This window comes from Anopheles bellator, chromosome 1 (assembly GCF_943735745.2).
Source record: "Anopheles bellator chromosome 1, idAnoBellAS_SP24_06.2, whole genome shotgun sequence".
Taxonomy (NCBI): Eukaryota; Metazoa; Arthropoda; class Insecta; order Diptera; family Culicidae; genus Anopheles; species Anopheles bellator.
In genome coordinates, this window is record NC_071285.1 from 3,489,948 (window position 1) to 3,505,342 (window position 15,395).

The 15,395-nt window shown below is 51.1% G+C and overlaps 1 protein-coding gene across 3 annotated transcripts in view; it reads right to left on the reverse strand.

The window, feature by feature from the left end:
- Nucleotides 1-15,395, reverse strand: part of LOC131206255 (insulin-like growth factor 2 mRNA-binding protein 1) — a 37,941-nt gene that overhangs the window by 1,483 nt on the left and 21,063 nt on the right. For 2 of the 3 annotated variants that reach the window (XM_058198739.1, XM_058198738.1), the window contains 3 exons: nt 1,548-1,718; nt 297-1,470; nt 61-210 (listed from right to left, as the gene is read on the reverse strand). In XM_058198739.1, coding sequence (XP_058054722.1) covers nt 61-210; nt 297-1,470; nt 1,548-1,718 — 1,495 coding nt within the window. The remainder of the gene's footprint in view (nt 1-60; nt 211-296; nt 1,471-1,547; nt 1,719-15,395) is intronic. The other variant, XM_058198740.1, reaches the window with a different exon arrangement.

Here is a 15,395-nt window from a genome sequence, read left to right on the forward strand (position 1 = left end):
GACATATTCTCTTAGTACTCTATCTTTGACCCTCCCCGGATGCTGATGCTCCTGACTCACCTGTACACTGAAGAACGGACCAATGATGTGCACCGTGGTTTCCTCGTCGACCGGTGTGCTGGCCGTGTGCTCGGGAAGCTTAATTATGCTGCCAGTAACGCGCTGCAGTTCCCGTACATTCTGGCCTCCCTTGCCAATGATGCGACCAACCTAAATCAAACAGCGTAAATGAGATTAATCGAACAAAGACACGAGAGGCACGATCACACGATCGTGGAGAGCAGAGAGGGACTTACCTGTGCACTCGGTACAAAGATCTCCACCGTCAGCCTAACGTCGTCGGTACCGGACACGAAGCCTTCTTCCCGCATCTTCTCGAAGATCAGGTATTGTGCCTTCCACTGGGCCTCCGGTGTGCCGATAATGGTAACTTTGCGTTCGGTCTGCTGCTCCTGCGGTTTGTCTGCCTCCAGCGGGGCAATCTTGACGGACGCACCGGAGAAGCGGATGATATTGCGAATGTGCAATCCTTTGGTTCCTATGATGGCGCCGACCGCATTGTTCGGGATGTAGAGGAAGGTCGTCTCCTGGACCTCGCTCGAGCCGGGCGGCACCCCGGCCGCCGCCGGACCACCGGCCGGCGGCTGGTACATGGGGAAGTTGGACCCCGGATACATGCCGCCGGCCCCACCGCCCGCTCCGCCGGCCCCGGCACCGGCCGCCCCACCGCCGCCGCCACCGGTACGGCCCGTGAAGCCCATACCGTTGCCGGCGGTCGACATCATGGCCATCGGGTGCAGGCCCGGGAACATGATGCTTTGCGGGGCCAACGCTTGCAGATCGTTCTCGTAGCTCTGGCGCAGCTTGGCGCTGATCTGGCTCTCGCCCTTTGACATGTTATCGATCGTGCCCTTCACCGTGATGATGCGCTCCAGGTTGAAGCTGCTGATGTCGTTGATCGAGCTGACGGTGATCTTCGTGTCGGTGTCCTGCATTATCCGCTTGATCGTGTTGCCGCTCTTGCCGATGATGCGTCCGATCAGGTTGTTGTGCGCCAGGATCTTCAGGCAGATCTCGCCCTTGTTCGTGCTGTTAGCCTCCTGCTGCATCACCTCGAGGATCTTCTTGCAGGCCATCGTGCAGTTCTCCGGGTTGCCGTAGATCGTGATGGCTTTCTCGACCGAGCCGACGTTGTCCTTCCGGTGGACGTCGACGCGCGCCCGGCTCTGCTGCGTAATGTGACGTATTGTGCTGCCCTGCCGACCGATGATGGCACCGACCATCTCGCTCTGCACCAGCACCCGCAGCGGAAAGTCGGTCTGGCGACCGGGGCCACCGCCTCCGCCCGGCATTCCCGCGCCGTACTGCGAACGGTTGCGCTGCGCCCGGCGCGCCTGTTTGTTCGCCTCGGACAGTTCCACCAGCAGCTTGGAGCTGTCGAACTCGATTCCGTTTAAACCGGAAACCGCTCTGCGGAAGAGGAACAGACATTGAGTTGTCAAGAGAGTAGACGCACCATGCCGTGGGTCACTTGGGGGGGCACTTACCTTTGTGCCTGATCGTGGTTCTCGAACGTGATATGGACGGTCTGGGTGTTCGGGTCTTTGCTAGTGCCCGCCTCGCAGTGCTCCACCTTGCCGTAGGGTTTCAGCAGCGGCTCGATATCGTCGAACTTGGCGTGTTGCGGTATTCCACTGATGACGATTTTGGCCGTGGTACTGTGAAAACAGAAGCAGAAACAGAAGAATAAGCCTTGGGTTACCGACACCGCCAGTGCCGTCCACTGAGTCACCACAGAACGTGAACGGAAACAATTCGCATTCCGCCAATTATTACCACCCACCACGCCGCGCGGGGCCACGCGGCTCGTCTTTTACAATCGCCTATCGCTCCACCACACGCGATCAATGAAAGTGCAACAATGCGCGCGCGCACACAAAACCGGAAGTAGCCCTTCCTGAGTTGCTGTACACACACGACTGACCGAGACCGGAACTCTATGTAATCCAATGCCGCGCCGCAGCTGTCGTTGAGGAGTGCGCGAGTGACGATTGCCGAACGATAAGAGCAGACTATTGCATGTGGGGGACCGCCGACACTGGGTATATCTGGCCACCACCGGGGGCAGTCCGAACTTCGAACTTCGAACTCCGAGCGCCGAACCAACACACATAGCGGGAAAGATCACAAATACACACCCATAACGATCACCAGAGAACATATGCAGAAAACGTTATGCTCGTTAAATATTGCTTCATCCCCAACACCGGCCCCCCAGGCCGGCACCCAGCAATGATCAACATAATCTCGCAAGTTATGATTTGCCTGGTCCCGGATCTCTCTCTCCCTCTCTCGTGCCAATGGCCACCACTTGAACGACCGTTTGTCGCACATACGCCTCTCGATTTCCACATCCGCCGTCGCGGCCGTGCTGTGTACAGTAGCCCATCACGATGGACGATCGTGCCCAAACAAGAACCATGTGTTTTGCCCCTCTCCCCGCAGTGCTGAATCCGCCGGCCGAGGTGAGAGGAGCCCCCTCTGCTTGCGAGCCACCGATGCGCGATAGTGACACAGCCGGCCGCCGAGTGTTACTAAGCTGTGCAATAAGTTCGTATGACCGATAAGAAGGACACATTTTTATGGTTTGAAATACACTTTATTATTCAGTTTGATCTCCCTGAACATCAATACACTTGCTCCAACGAGACTCTAATTCATAAAATCCATCCCAAACTGATCACTGATGCCTACAATTTTTGGACGATTTCTGGACACGAACTCGTTTCGGAGCCGAAGAACCATGTTCACACTACTCCTTAGTCTCTTGTTTTGATTCCGGATCATGGTGTTCTATAGTGATGAGTGAGGGGACTCCACAGTGATGAATCGACGCACAAAATTCACTTTATCCTTTCCAAAATGTTTTAAATGTTGTCAGGAAAGTTGCATTCGACTGCGTTTTTGTTCCATTTTTAGCGAATGCGGCACCCGTCTGAACATGGATCGTCTTGAAGGTTTGTACGACTCAGACGTTTCTGAGTTTAAACATCTGAGTCGTACAAACCTCCCTTTTTATTTTCTAATTGAAGGCGAAGAGTCCTTTGACACTTTCAACATTCGTTCATAATTTTCCTTTACTTTTGCTTGATTTTTTAAGCGTTGTAACAAATACTGCGAAACGTCGATACTAAATGATTTGTACACAAAACGAATGAAGTTACCGATTGAAGTGAACCTTCATATACACGTTCATACGAAGAGTGTACCAACGTGAGAAAAAATCATTACACTCGTAGCAGCGCCCTGTGTTATCGATGCTACGAACTTATTGACCAGCGTAGTATTTGCACAAACTCACGATCACCAAGGAGCTTAGGATCAAGGGTGGCGGAGGAGAGTGAAGCAGGGGAAAAAACAAATTACGCCAGTTACGGATGTCTCCCCGCGCACCAAAACACGCTCACGCACGCGTTATGTAGCGCGAGGAGGAGCGCGAGCACTGCCACAGATCAAACGACTCGACGTCGTCGGTGAACGCGGCGTTGGATTGGAAAGAAGAAAGGGACCCCCATTCATGAATTTTTTTCCATTCATCCGGCGGGGGGCCACCATTAGAGGCGCGAAAGGCCGCGATAAGCGCACGAGCACGGCCAAACCGATCGCAAAGCCGCGCCACCGTGAAGGAGTGTTTACGCTTATCGAGACGACGACAAGAGACATTCTAAGTCGAACAAAACGGACAGGAGGAAATTAGAGTTCTACCACGCTGCTCCTGTGGACAAAGTAAGTAAGGCGTACGGAGAATCCTGAAACCCACGCACAGTGCGAAGGATGCATCATCTCGTCGTCGAAGTGCTCATTCTTGGCCGACGACGAGAGGCGCTCATCAATCTGCTCTTCGTCGTCGTCGTCGTCGTCGTCGTTAATGGAAATCGCGCGGTATTCATTAAAGGCACGAAAATTGCTGTCGTATGCGCGATGCGACGGGACCGAGACGATTGTGGACGCGGCGTGTCCAAAAAATAAAATAAACAAATGAACAAAGAAAAGGGACGCCACAAAAGTGAATGAACTACGTGCAGACGGCGACACGACCGCCGTACGACGCACGGGTGCTTTCTCTTCCCCTTTCTTGTCTCACCGATCGTCGCGCGATCGTTCTCATGCTTTTGCTGTGCTGTCCCCGAAGCGGCGTGGGGCTCCCCTTTAACTGTGTTGTATGTTTTATCACCACACACGAGCGCGCTGCTCCTTGCGGGACGTGTGTCCCTCTCTCGGTGCTGCTCCCGGTGTGTGATGATCATATCTCTCCTTCAATCGTACGCGCCGCTGCTCTTCGCGTCATCGCATCATCTTCTGCAGAGACCCCACAATCCTGCTGCCGGGTGGGGGGGCGCATTCTCGTCGCTCGTGTCTGTCTCCTCCTCGTATCTTATGATTCGATCTTTCTCTTAATGACTTCTTCGACCGGTCTTTTGCTCGATACACTACACATCGGCGATCGGCGGTGATCTTTTTCTTCTTTCGCCATTTTCTCGACCGCCAGCCCGCCCGCTGTGGGATCGTCAAATTCCACGCCTGCCCTGCGGCTGGCTGGCTGGGTAGGGGGGAAGGGCACCAGGAAGGTAGTGTCTACAGCCAAGTCGAGTCGAATCGAGCGTGTGGTGCGAGATAGAAAATTCTGCTCGCTCCCTTTTGGTGTCCGTTTTGCTTACCACAAACCCGCTTTTCTCGAATCGGAATGGCAGCGACGGCGACGGGGGTAGCAATGCAACAGAGTTTCTTCGCCGACTGCGCTGCGATCGCCAGGATGATCGGTGGGGTAGGAATGGGGAAATGAATGGTGGTTCCCCGTCACCGATGGGTTCAACATTCTTGAAGTCTGAGTCTCACTCGGCACGCTGCTATCCGCGCTTCACGTGTATCCCATTCAGAAGTTCAGAACTTCCTTCACAATTTCATCGCAGATTTTGGAGTACACTTCCTACTCACTTTGTCACCTTTGTCTGAAGTCAAAAACTTCATGAACCAATCATCGAACACAAAAAATCGGGGACGAATCTAGAATACTAAACGCGAGTCCGAGAATTGGAATTTGCATGCTCTACATGCATCTTTCTCCCCTAAAGGACCACCACCATCAAGTCTTAGTGTTTGGGCCGAGATTTGCCGTTTACCGAACAAGGAAAAGCGAAAATATGCGAGAAACCGTTACACGCGCTATGAAATCCGGCGGTAAAAACAAACGAAGGCCAGACAGGCCGCGCGAGGACGGAGATAACCTCGTCCACTTTGGCTGGGCCGCTCGGTTTCACAAGATGAAAATCAGGTTCGGTTTCTAGAACCCGCCTACCCTCCACCGGCCGTCAGGCAATTTCTTGATCACCAAACGCCAGCTTCGAACACGCTGCTCGTGCGAATTTTGTATAAGAAAAATGTTTCACTAGGCTCAACCGCTCGCTACGCAACGAACGCGGCGAAAGAACGGGACTAGAGAACGCGGAGAAAGTATTGGAGAAATGGAGAAAATAGATGTTTGCCAACCAGCCGGAGAGCGAGCGTGCGACAGTGAACGGCTCACGTTTTAAGACATGCGCGGCGCGACTGACTGCAACTGGATTCCTGTCGTGCTGGAGGAAGCAGGAGGAGTGCAGTCGTCCCGCGCGCCCGCTACTCCTCGCCGAGTCGCTTTCTTTTGGCGTGCCTCACACACAGGCGCGCCGCGTCAAAGGGTACACGACGCGGAATTCCTTGCACTCTTTCCTTGACCAGCCTCGGTCTTCCTCTTTCGCTCCAGCTCTTACCGGGGCCTTGTACTGCGCTGCTGGCTGACTGGCAGGCCCTGGACAAGGCGCGACGACGCGGTAACCGGATTCGGAGGTTCGACAAAAATCGAACGGATACAGCAGCAGCCACCGCCACCGCCGTCGCTGCCGCCGTCGGGTGACCGCATTTTACGCGCGCTGTGTATTTAAAGTAAGTGTGTTGTGCTGCACAAACAATGTCGCCAGCAACGCGTGTGTTCGAGGCACTGCACAAAAGTGCATCGATCGATGCTCGTCGTCGTCGCCGTAGCGGCTTGCTTTGTCGCGCATGATCGCGGGGGGTCTTCGATCCGCCTGAGTCCCTCCTCCTAGGAGTATCAAAAGTGCGCACATTCTTTTCTAAAATTCAAACCGCATAATTTGCCCCCCCCCCGCCCCCCCCCCCCCCCCGGGGGGGTGTATTTGACTCTCCCGAAAAGGCTGCTCCAGGAATCGCCAATTTATGAATGAAAATATTGTCGTTTACAAGCTCCACTCCTCTTCGTACAAAGCCCTCTTCGGCACCAATCCCCAGTGCCCTTCTCTCTCGTTCTTTGTGCACCATTCATAATTCAATAACTCATTGTCCACCAATTGTCTGCAGCAAATCTGGATCCGCAGCAGTTGATGAAGACATTCCCAGACAAGTCCTGTGTCCATCTACAACAACCTCTAACGCACGCATTGATAAGGGGTTTTCGCGAGCGCCACACACTTGGCCCCTCTCCTTCCCCCGGGTAACACTGTACCGTCCGTTAGAAGCTACCCGGAAATGGTAGGAAAAAAGTGCTGATAACAACAACCGTTGTTTACATTCTTGCCGTTCTCAACCGTCACCGGGGTTTAAATCGAATTCCTGGCCCGCAAACTTACGCCGCGGAGGAGGACCTGACCTACCTACTAAGCGGTGGCGACGCCGACTGGGCGTTATTATTGGAGCCGTGCGAGTGGCGCTGTTGCCAGCGATGGTTCTGGTTCCGGCTGCTACTCCCACCACCAGTGCCAGCCGATCCTCCCTCGTACCGCTGGTGGTGGTGATGGTGAACGGTTGTGACCGGCGCTAGGCTCTCTAGCGTGGCGAAAACCTTATCAACCAGCCCCTCCACCTGACGGTGGTGTTGGTTCGGATACGACTGGTGGTGCTGGTGGTGATACGGGTGATACTGATGTTGCTGTAGTGGTTGCTGCTGCTGCTGTTGTTGATGATGATGAGGCTGAGGTTGTTGATAATGGTGGTGGTGGGCCATATTATAAAATGCCGGGAAAACTTTGTTGTGTTTATGCTTTTGTCTTCAACTCAGTGTCAGTTTTTCTTCCTCTTCTTCTACGTGGCGCCCACAACACAACACTCACACGCTGGAAACGATGTTTCCTTGTGTCGTTGGAAGCAAACAAAATCTACGCCTATAAAGAGTGTCTCTGTGGTGTGCGGGTGCACATGTGGTGTTGTCATGAAACTTGAGCACGTTTTGATAACACTCGCTACGGTTAGAGGAAAGATGATAAATTTTAAGACTCCCGACTTGCCAAACGAACCCTGTAAACGATATTATTCCAAACAATAGGCCTTCTTCTTCTGGTCTCTCAATATGGTCACAGCCACCAACGAAACATGGGCACCGTAACACCACCACGTGCAGGGGACAGCGAGTCGTGATGACGAGGGGGTTTGCAACAGTGTTGCGACGTAATTCGACACGCCACCCGCCAGCCAGCCAGCCGATCGGTCTCCGCACCGCACGGCGACTGAAAACAGGTCGACTTGGCCGCCGGGCGATTGTTCACGCATCAGCAAGTTTTCACGCACACCAACTCGCGAACTCTGGACAGCCCCCCCGTAGCACGATGATAACATAGTTCCCGCCGTGACCATGGCGATAAGGGCGGCGACGGTTGCGTGGCCACGGAACGGAACGGTGTAAACATCCGGTGGGCACGAACACGAGCAAGATCATTGATCGATCGATCGCACACATAGAAGCAGCGCGTGCGCTCGTGTTGTAACTATTTTAGAAGTTTAAGTAGCCGCCGCCATGAGATTGAAGAATTTTGCATCAACATGGGCGGTTGATCTTCTAATAGCAGCGGAAGCCGACCAATCGCAATCCGGTGCTCGGGAGCAATGCATTCCACAGATTGTGCCGATTGTCGAGCACTTCGCCAGCGCACTACCATTGATCTCTCTACCTACTAGGTTCGTGCCCGAGGGTTTAAGCCGTTCTTGAAGAGTCACAAATACACTGCCTGGCTGGCCACTATACACAGAGGTATTCAATTGCGCCCGCGAAGAGACTGTCAAACGCGGATTGCAAGTGTTGTTCGGGCACGCGAAAAAAGGAAAACCATAATCTCCATCCAGCGAATGTGATCTTACTCCTTGGAAAACCTCCGAAACACATGTTTTAAAGTAAAATTTTTGTGGGTCTTCTCTTCGCCGCCGGACACTACACTACGGGTCGCAACGAATGAGTGAGGCGTCGAGCGACTTTGGCCACCGCTGCCGGATTGCACAACTACACGCCGCGCGCCGCGCGATAACACCGAGCGAGTGCACAAGTGTGTGCCACGCGGAAAACCCGAACCCGAGCGCGGAAAATCCGAACCGAGGAGCGCGCCGAGCGGAGCCACAGAAAGAATGTGTACCGAACCGGAGCTGAGCCAACGGCGAACTAAATCATATTAGCGCGGCCACAGCGGGACCCGGAGACTTTTGTGGCCGTGCCTCGCACCTAGCCCCCCCGGTCGTCATTCCACCTGTCTTGTACACTCTTCCTGTTCGGGTGTTGCGATTTGGTGCGGCACGATCGTCGTCGTCGTTGCATTCGCGCGCTGTATGTTAAATCAGCACAATTCGTCTCAATGCCAAGGAACTGCGGCTGTGTTGGTGAACCCGCATTTGGCGACGATTACGAAAGTCCGATCACAATGTTTTCTGCGTCACTCTGCGCTGGCGTTTCTTTTTGCTGACGTACGAGGCACCGGATAGCAAATGTTTGTCGAGTGCAGTGACGGAATCCGTACTATCACCCCACACGACTGGGGGGCTTGGAATTTGCCACGATTTTGTGTAATCCAATTGAGGGGACCACTGCGAGAAATGCAGGCAGAGTCACGACATGAGAAGGAGAGAGAAGTAATGCAGTAACCGTAATCATCGGAAGCAGTACAGCAGTGACAGTATAGAAGCGGCACGCGCAAATGTCTTCCCGTCGTGGTGGCGCGCACAAGAGACAGAGAGAGCGAGAGAGAGCGAGAGAGAGATGTGGGACAAGACACACACCGGCGAACAACTGCGCGATGGACACATACCAACAGTCCCCAGAGAAGCCGCATGCCGGAGAGAGCCCCACAGGCAGAGAGAGAGAGAGACTGCTCTCGCGACTACTCGAAAAGACTGACGAAAAGAAATACAATCACTGACCGATAAAACATCCATCCGCGGATCGCACATCCGATCGCTCTCTTCGCGATGCACTTTTTTGATTTTGACACGATGCCGCGCATTCATCGAGAGAGAGAGAGAGAGAGAGAGAAAAAAAAAGAGAGAAAGAGAGAATTCTGTGGGAGCAGATTCCGTTTAAATGCCCCTGTAGTGTGCTTTGCTGCTGCTGATGCGATCGTCGTGTGCATCCCCCAAAAACAGGTTCGATCGCGTTTCGGTGTACTACTGGGGCCGCAAAATGTCAACAAAGCGATCGTTTCGCCACAAAGTCACAGTATTCATCCGATTTAGCATCATGTGACTTTTGCCTATTCGCTAAACTTAAGAGAGCGCCGCTAGATCCGTGGAAACCGTGTTTAGAGCCGATGGTTAGATATCGAAATGTGTTGCAGGATATGCCAAAGTAGAACTTTTCGAAAGTGTACGGCATAGAATTGTGATCACTTTAACACTAGATACACAACAGATACAGATACACAGGTACGATATTTGGAAGGCTTATTTCACTTATGCTCATTTCCACCTCGATGATGGCTTTGTTGATTAGCAGAATTGTCTTTTATGGGTTCCGAAAACCCTCACGTCGTGCAAGAGAAGCCAATGCACCCAAAACGAGTGATTTTTCGGTCTTACGGCATCATCGGCCGCCGTGTAAATGAATGAAGAAGCCACCGAAATCGTCGAAGGCGGACACTACCGAGCAATGTTGGCTGATTGGTTCTTTGGCGAAATTAAAGCTGAGAACTTGGATTACATTTGTTGATGTGAATTGGCTTCCCAAGAGTTGCGTTTTTACACCATTGAACTGTTATCTGTTAGGGATCGGTGAAAGACACCAAATCAGCAACTATTGACGACCTCAAGGGCGAAATTTACATTGCCATTGCCAAGATAGGACCACAGGTAGTCGAAAAGGTACTCAAAAATAGGTCGATCTAATGGACTACTGTTAAGCCAGCCGTGGTAGACATTTGATCAAAATTGTTGTTCATAAAAAATTTCTTGAATGCACCCTTCAAATAAAAGATCAAGCATTGAAAAATATTAAGCCGTTTGTTTTTTATAACCAAATAAAAAACCAAATCATATATTGATCACCCTATGGCAAATGGTGGTATATCTAATGTTAAAGGCGATGGCGTAGGTTTAGAAGATTTTGATTTGGGTTCTCCCGAAGCGTATTCCCAACATTTTTTGTTCACAGTAGCATATGCATTACATTATTCGTCTGCATGATTCGAGAGAACCTCCGAAAGAGAAAGAGAAATCAACCAACGAATATGTCCTCAAGTCACGAAAGGCCCACGGACGAACGAAGTGTCACCAAAATACCAAATACGGCGCCGCACGCAGTTACTCCACACGTTAAAACGATCTTTCTACACATTAAACCAATGGAATCCTTCACATCGGATGACCGGCAAGAGGAGCGAAATGGACAGTCACAACGGGGGCGAGTTGCAAGCAAAGTTACAAAAAAGAAACAATAATATGCCGGGAGCTTTGAGCGAAGTGTGCCATTTTGTGGCCACTTTTCGTGAAAACATTGTTCACCATCAGGAAGGTAAGTATCAATAAATCATTAAAGGCAATGCACTCGCGATTGTTGTCCCCTCTGTCTCTTTTTCGCACAAACTATGGGGCTCCGGCGGGTTAGCCTAACCCTAGTGTGACCGGGAAAAACATGAAAATCGCCCCTCACTCAACGCGTTCGCGCTGTGGTGGTCAGAAGAGAAAACACGCGTCGGTGGATTCGTCGGCCGAACAACCAACTGTTGCCAATTTCCTGTGTCCGAAAAAGTGCAACCCAAATACACACAGCATAACGAGCGGCGGCCCGGAAAATGTCTACGCATTATTTAGGGATAAAAAATTGCATTGCAAATTGCATCAGCGGGACCTGTTGCACGCCGTTGCAGCAGTGCGCGCGGCACGCAGCAACCCTCCTTGCGCGTCCACGAAAGGGGTCGCCGTGTTTATAGCCCTCTCTTTCCGGTGCACTGCAGCAGCCGAAAGCTCCGCCTTTCGATCTGGGGTTCTGCGTAAATAAGAAGCGAATATGAATGTGCAATTAATCGTCTGCAACAAATGAGGTGCATATTAAAGTGAACTTTCGAACTTTCCTTGACCCATCCCCGCACGGAACTCACAGGTGCGCCCCGCTGCTGCACGTCCCCGCTCGCTGGGGTGGGTCAGATTGGGCAGATTTGAATCTCTCGTACGATGGACGGAGTAGTGGCCTTAAGTTGCTGCATTTCCACAGGAATGCGCTAATTAGGAGACCTCGGAACGATAAGACATAATTGTTTTTCTTATGCCAATTTCCAAACTTCTTACCAATTAGTCAGCACATGAAAAAGTGGATGTCGTAACGTGGGGATCAATTATCCCTAAAGCCCCCCAACACGTCGTATGTTAGGCTTTGATTCTCGGCTTAAATTTAAGGATCAATGTGTGGAGATGGTCAGTAGAACACTGAGAATGTTAGGGTTTGTTTTACGCATGGCGAAGGAGTTCATTCGAACCACCATCTCGAAAAGTTTGGCTTCATTCCCGTTCCAGATTGATGTTTCTTCTTGTTAGCAAACGTTCAGTTGTCCGCGCTTGAGCGGGTTAGAAGAAGGCGGTTTATGTAGGCGTTAAATGTCTACTCTAGTTAATCGTCACGTTTCGTCCATCAATCAGTGCAAGAACGCTTTCGAATCTATTTGTTCTCTTTCTGGCGTTTATTATCCTCATTCTAAGGCTCTGCTCTCTGTCTTATCGTAAACTCCTTGTAAGGCGCTTTAAGTTTGTCTATCGTCATACTCAAGTGGTCAACTAGGATGCTTGACCCGTTGACTTGATCAGAAATAGATAAATACATAAATCTATAACATCATTCGGTTCAATGAAGCCAAAACAGGAGACACCGCACAAGGATCGTGACTCACTCTCTCTCTCTCTCTGTCACTCTAGTTAATCCGTTTTTTGTCACGAAAATCCCAAAACGAGGAGCACAATGCACATGTGTGTGCCAAAATAAAATAGGGCGCGCAATCGCCAGCCCGAAAAAGGAGACACCGGCGGCAGGCAGGCAGCCAGGCAGAGCACCGGAGGGCCAACCGAATAATGCAGGGCGGCGGACACAAACGCACACATTTGGTGGCTAGAGAGAACCATGCGAAGATAGAAAGAGAAGCACAAGCCAGCGATTGAAGACCATGCTGCTGCTGCTGGAGGGGCCACCCGAAAATGAAAACTAATAAAGAAGCGCGGGGCTCAAGAAGAGAGCTCCGCCGCGCACCGCGAGAAGCCGGGGCCGCAAGGATCAGGAAATGGAAAACGGGAAAGGAACGGAAGAGCTAAACTTGAAGACGGCCGCGCGCGCGCGGAAAAATACAACTAGAAAACAAGGTCAGGCATACCAGAGGGGCCGACCGAGAGGGGAGAATTAGGAGCAGCCGGAGTGGAGACGCGACGTTTGGGGAGACAGGAAGGAAGTAGAACATATCCCGCGTGTAATAGTAAGATGAAAAGACATACGTACACAAACATACACACGGCCGCTTACAAAAGTCCCTCGTCCCTTTTATGCACGCGCAGAATAATCCGCCGGCCGCCAGTGTTCCGGAGCCCCGCCCCGTCATCCGCCATCGCGCGTTTGTGTTCATCTTCTTTTAATATTCTCATTTTTTTTTCTACTTCTAACAAATTTGCTTCCACAGCCATTTGCTTCCCGACATCACACGGACATTTGTATGAATAATAATCGAAAATTGCAGAGAGTGCACAACCGCAGAGACCCCGGAGGCGCGCGAGAAGGCGCTGCAGGGCTGCGGGAAAGATTGGTTGATTCAAAAGCTATCGGTGAGTTTGTGAATGGGCACAAGAGAGTGACCCAGTGGCCAGAGCGTGTGGTGGGTAACACCACGCTACTCCATCAAACTTACCGTTCAAACTTATCCCGCAGCAGGGCGTAACAACTTAGCAATCAATTTCATATAACAAACCCGTTAAACCTTCCCGCCTCTTCTCTAGAGGTTCCGACGACGGTCCACCACATTTATGTCCATTGCGACCCCAACAACACAAGGGAGAGAGCAGCGCCGCTAGGTTGTCGTAAACAACCGTGACTTAAACCGGTATCTTGCGCCCGAGCGTCGTATGCTTACCTGGAACGAGAGCAGCAGAAAAGAAGCGGGGTTAAGAAAACATTAATTATTAATTAACTGATATGTGATAGGAAGAGTCGGAGAGAACCAATCCGGCAATCTCTCCGGCATAAAGCACGGCGGCGGTGCTATATAAAAATAGTGAACCATCGATAAACGGTGAATTTTCATCACTGCCCAAAGTCCCGTCCCGGGCAGGTCCAGGCGTGCCCCGCGGACCAGTTATATATTTGACGGAGGTGAACGGACCCGACACGATGGTGGTGAGCTTTCCATTAGCACATGGGATGTTTTTTTTCGGGGAACGGTTTTTCGGGGAAACGGTTATGGCCCACCAAGGCGCGGTGCGCGTTGCTTCCATTCAATCCCCAACATATAACGTGTGCCGCTCTGTGCCCAAATAGTTTGTTGCCTAGGCCGCCGCGGGGTCTTGCGTTGCCTGAAGCTTCGTTCAAGCCTTCGGCTAGAAACTGTTTGAAGGTCGGGCAAATATTGATGACGGAAAATAAAAAAAACCGGAATCATAAATCCCGGTTTCAGCCATGAAATTGTTCTAAATGTCCTAATGTTGTTTTCCGAACATTCCCTTAACAAAAACTAGACCACCGTAAGACGGACGGTTCCAGCTGTTTTTGCACTCAAGATCTGAACTTGCTCGTTTTAACATATTTGCTCATGCCCGATGTTTGAGACGACGACATATCCTGGAACTCAGAATTGATGTGCCTCACCGGACATAAAGACCCCTAAACTAGCCCTCTGTCGTACGTATAACCATTCCTCGTGATTTATTAACTTTAATATGTCATCTTTAAATATCGGTAATCAGTGTTTAGTTTTAGTGTTAGTTCTAGTTCAAAGTTACATTTGGTTATTAATTGCCACAATTAGACTCGTTGATTTTTTTTATCAAATAAAAACGCGATCACATCATGTCACGAGAATTGAAACAAAAACACGTGAATAAAGGTGATCATCAGCAAGCCAAACAACAAAATTGCATCCGCCCGGAGACGACGCACGGAATGTGTTATTATTTTTCAGATTTTCAACGTTCGCCCTTCGCCAATTCGCGATCCCTATCGCCACGACCACAAACAAAACCAGAGAGAGAAAGAGAGAAGCAACATAGGGACTCGATCCATTCATGCGCCTATCATTGACACACCTGACGAAGAATTGCAATAATTTTTACTACACACAAGGCACGGCACGGGGGACACCCCGGGAGAAGATCACGAATTGATCCACAGGTCCTTCGTCTAGAGATGATGAGGAACACAAGGAGACGACCGCGTCTCGCGAGGGGTCTCTCAATTTGTAGCACAAGAAAAAGCCCCTCGGCGGCTCGCTGCTGCTGCTGAAGAACGCTGAATCCGAATTACTCCCCAGCGCGCGCGGGCCGCCGAGAACAGATAACTGACAGTCATGGCGGCGACCGGCGACCCTCCCCATGTCCGCCCCTTCTGGTTCTCGCCCTATTCCGGAGCTGAACTCATAATGTCGCATAAACATTTTCTCTGGTAAGTGTTGTGATGTGTTTCCTGTTCCTGGTTCCCTTTTGCGTGTGCAGCAGATGACTTCGAACAGAGTCCTTATTTGATTCTCGTTAATCAGGGATAGAGAGAGCGAACATGTAAAGTCCAGTGTATTGGTTGATCTGTTCGCGTCTGCGCATCTGCCCTGCTCTGTACCCGACTAGGTTTCTGTGGGAAGCTTTTTTGAGCCTTTCCATTTCCAGCACTTCAGTCGATTTCAGTCGATCGTTGCACGCTCCTTGCATCATTCCTATCAGCGATGGAGATCATTACACACGGTGCGGCCTAATATCCTGCTCGATCAGTGCAGCAGCTGACTGCTTACCGATCAATATTTAAATTTATTATGATCGGTCCCAATCAGTTACCGATCGATCCGTGTTCTTCTGTGTTGTTGCCAGGTACCTGTGTCTAAGGACTCAAAGGGTCTCAGCAGGAGGCAACGGCAGCGCCT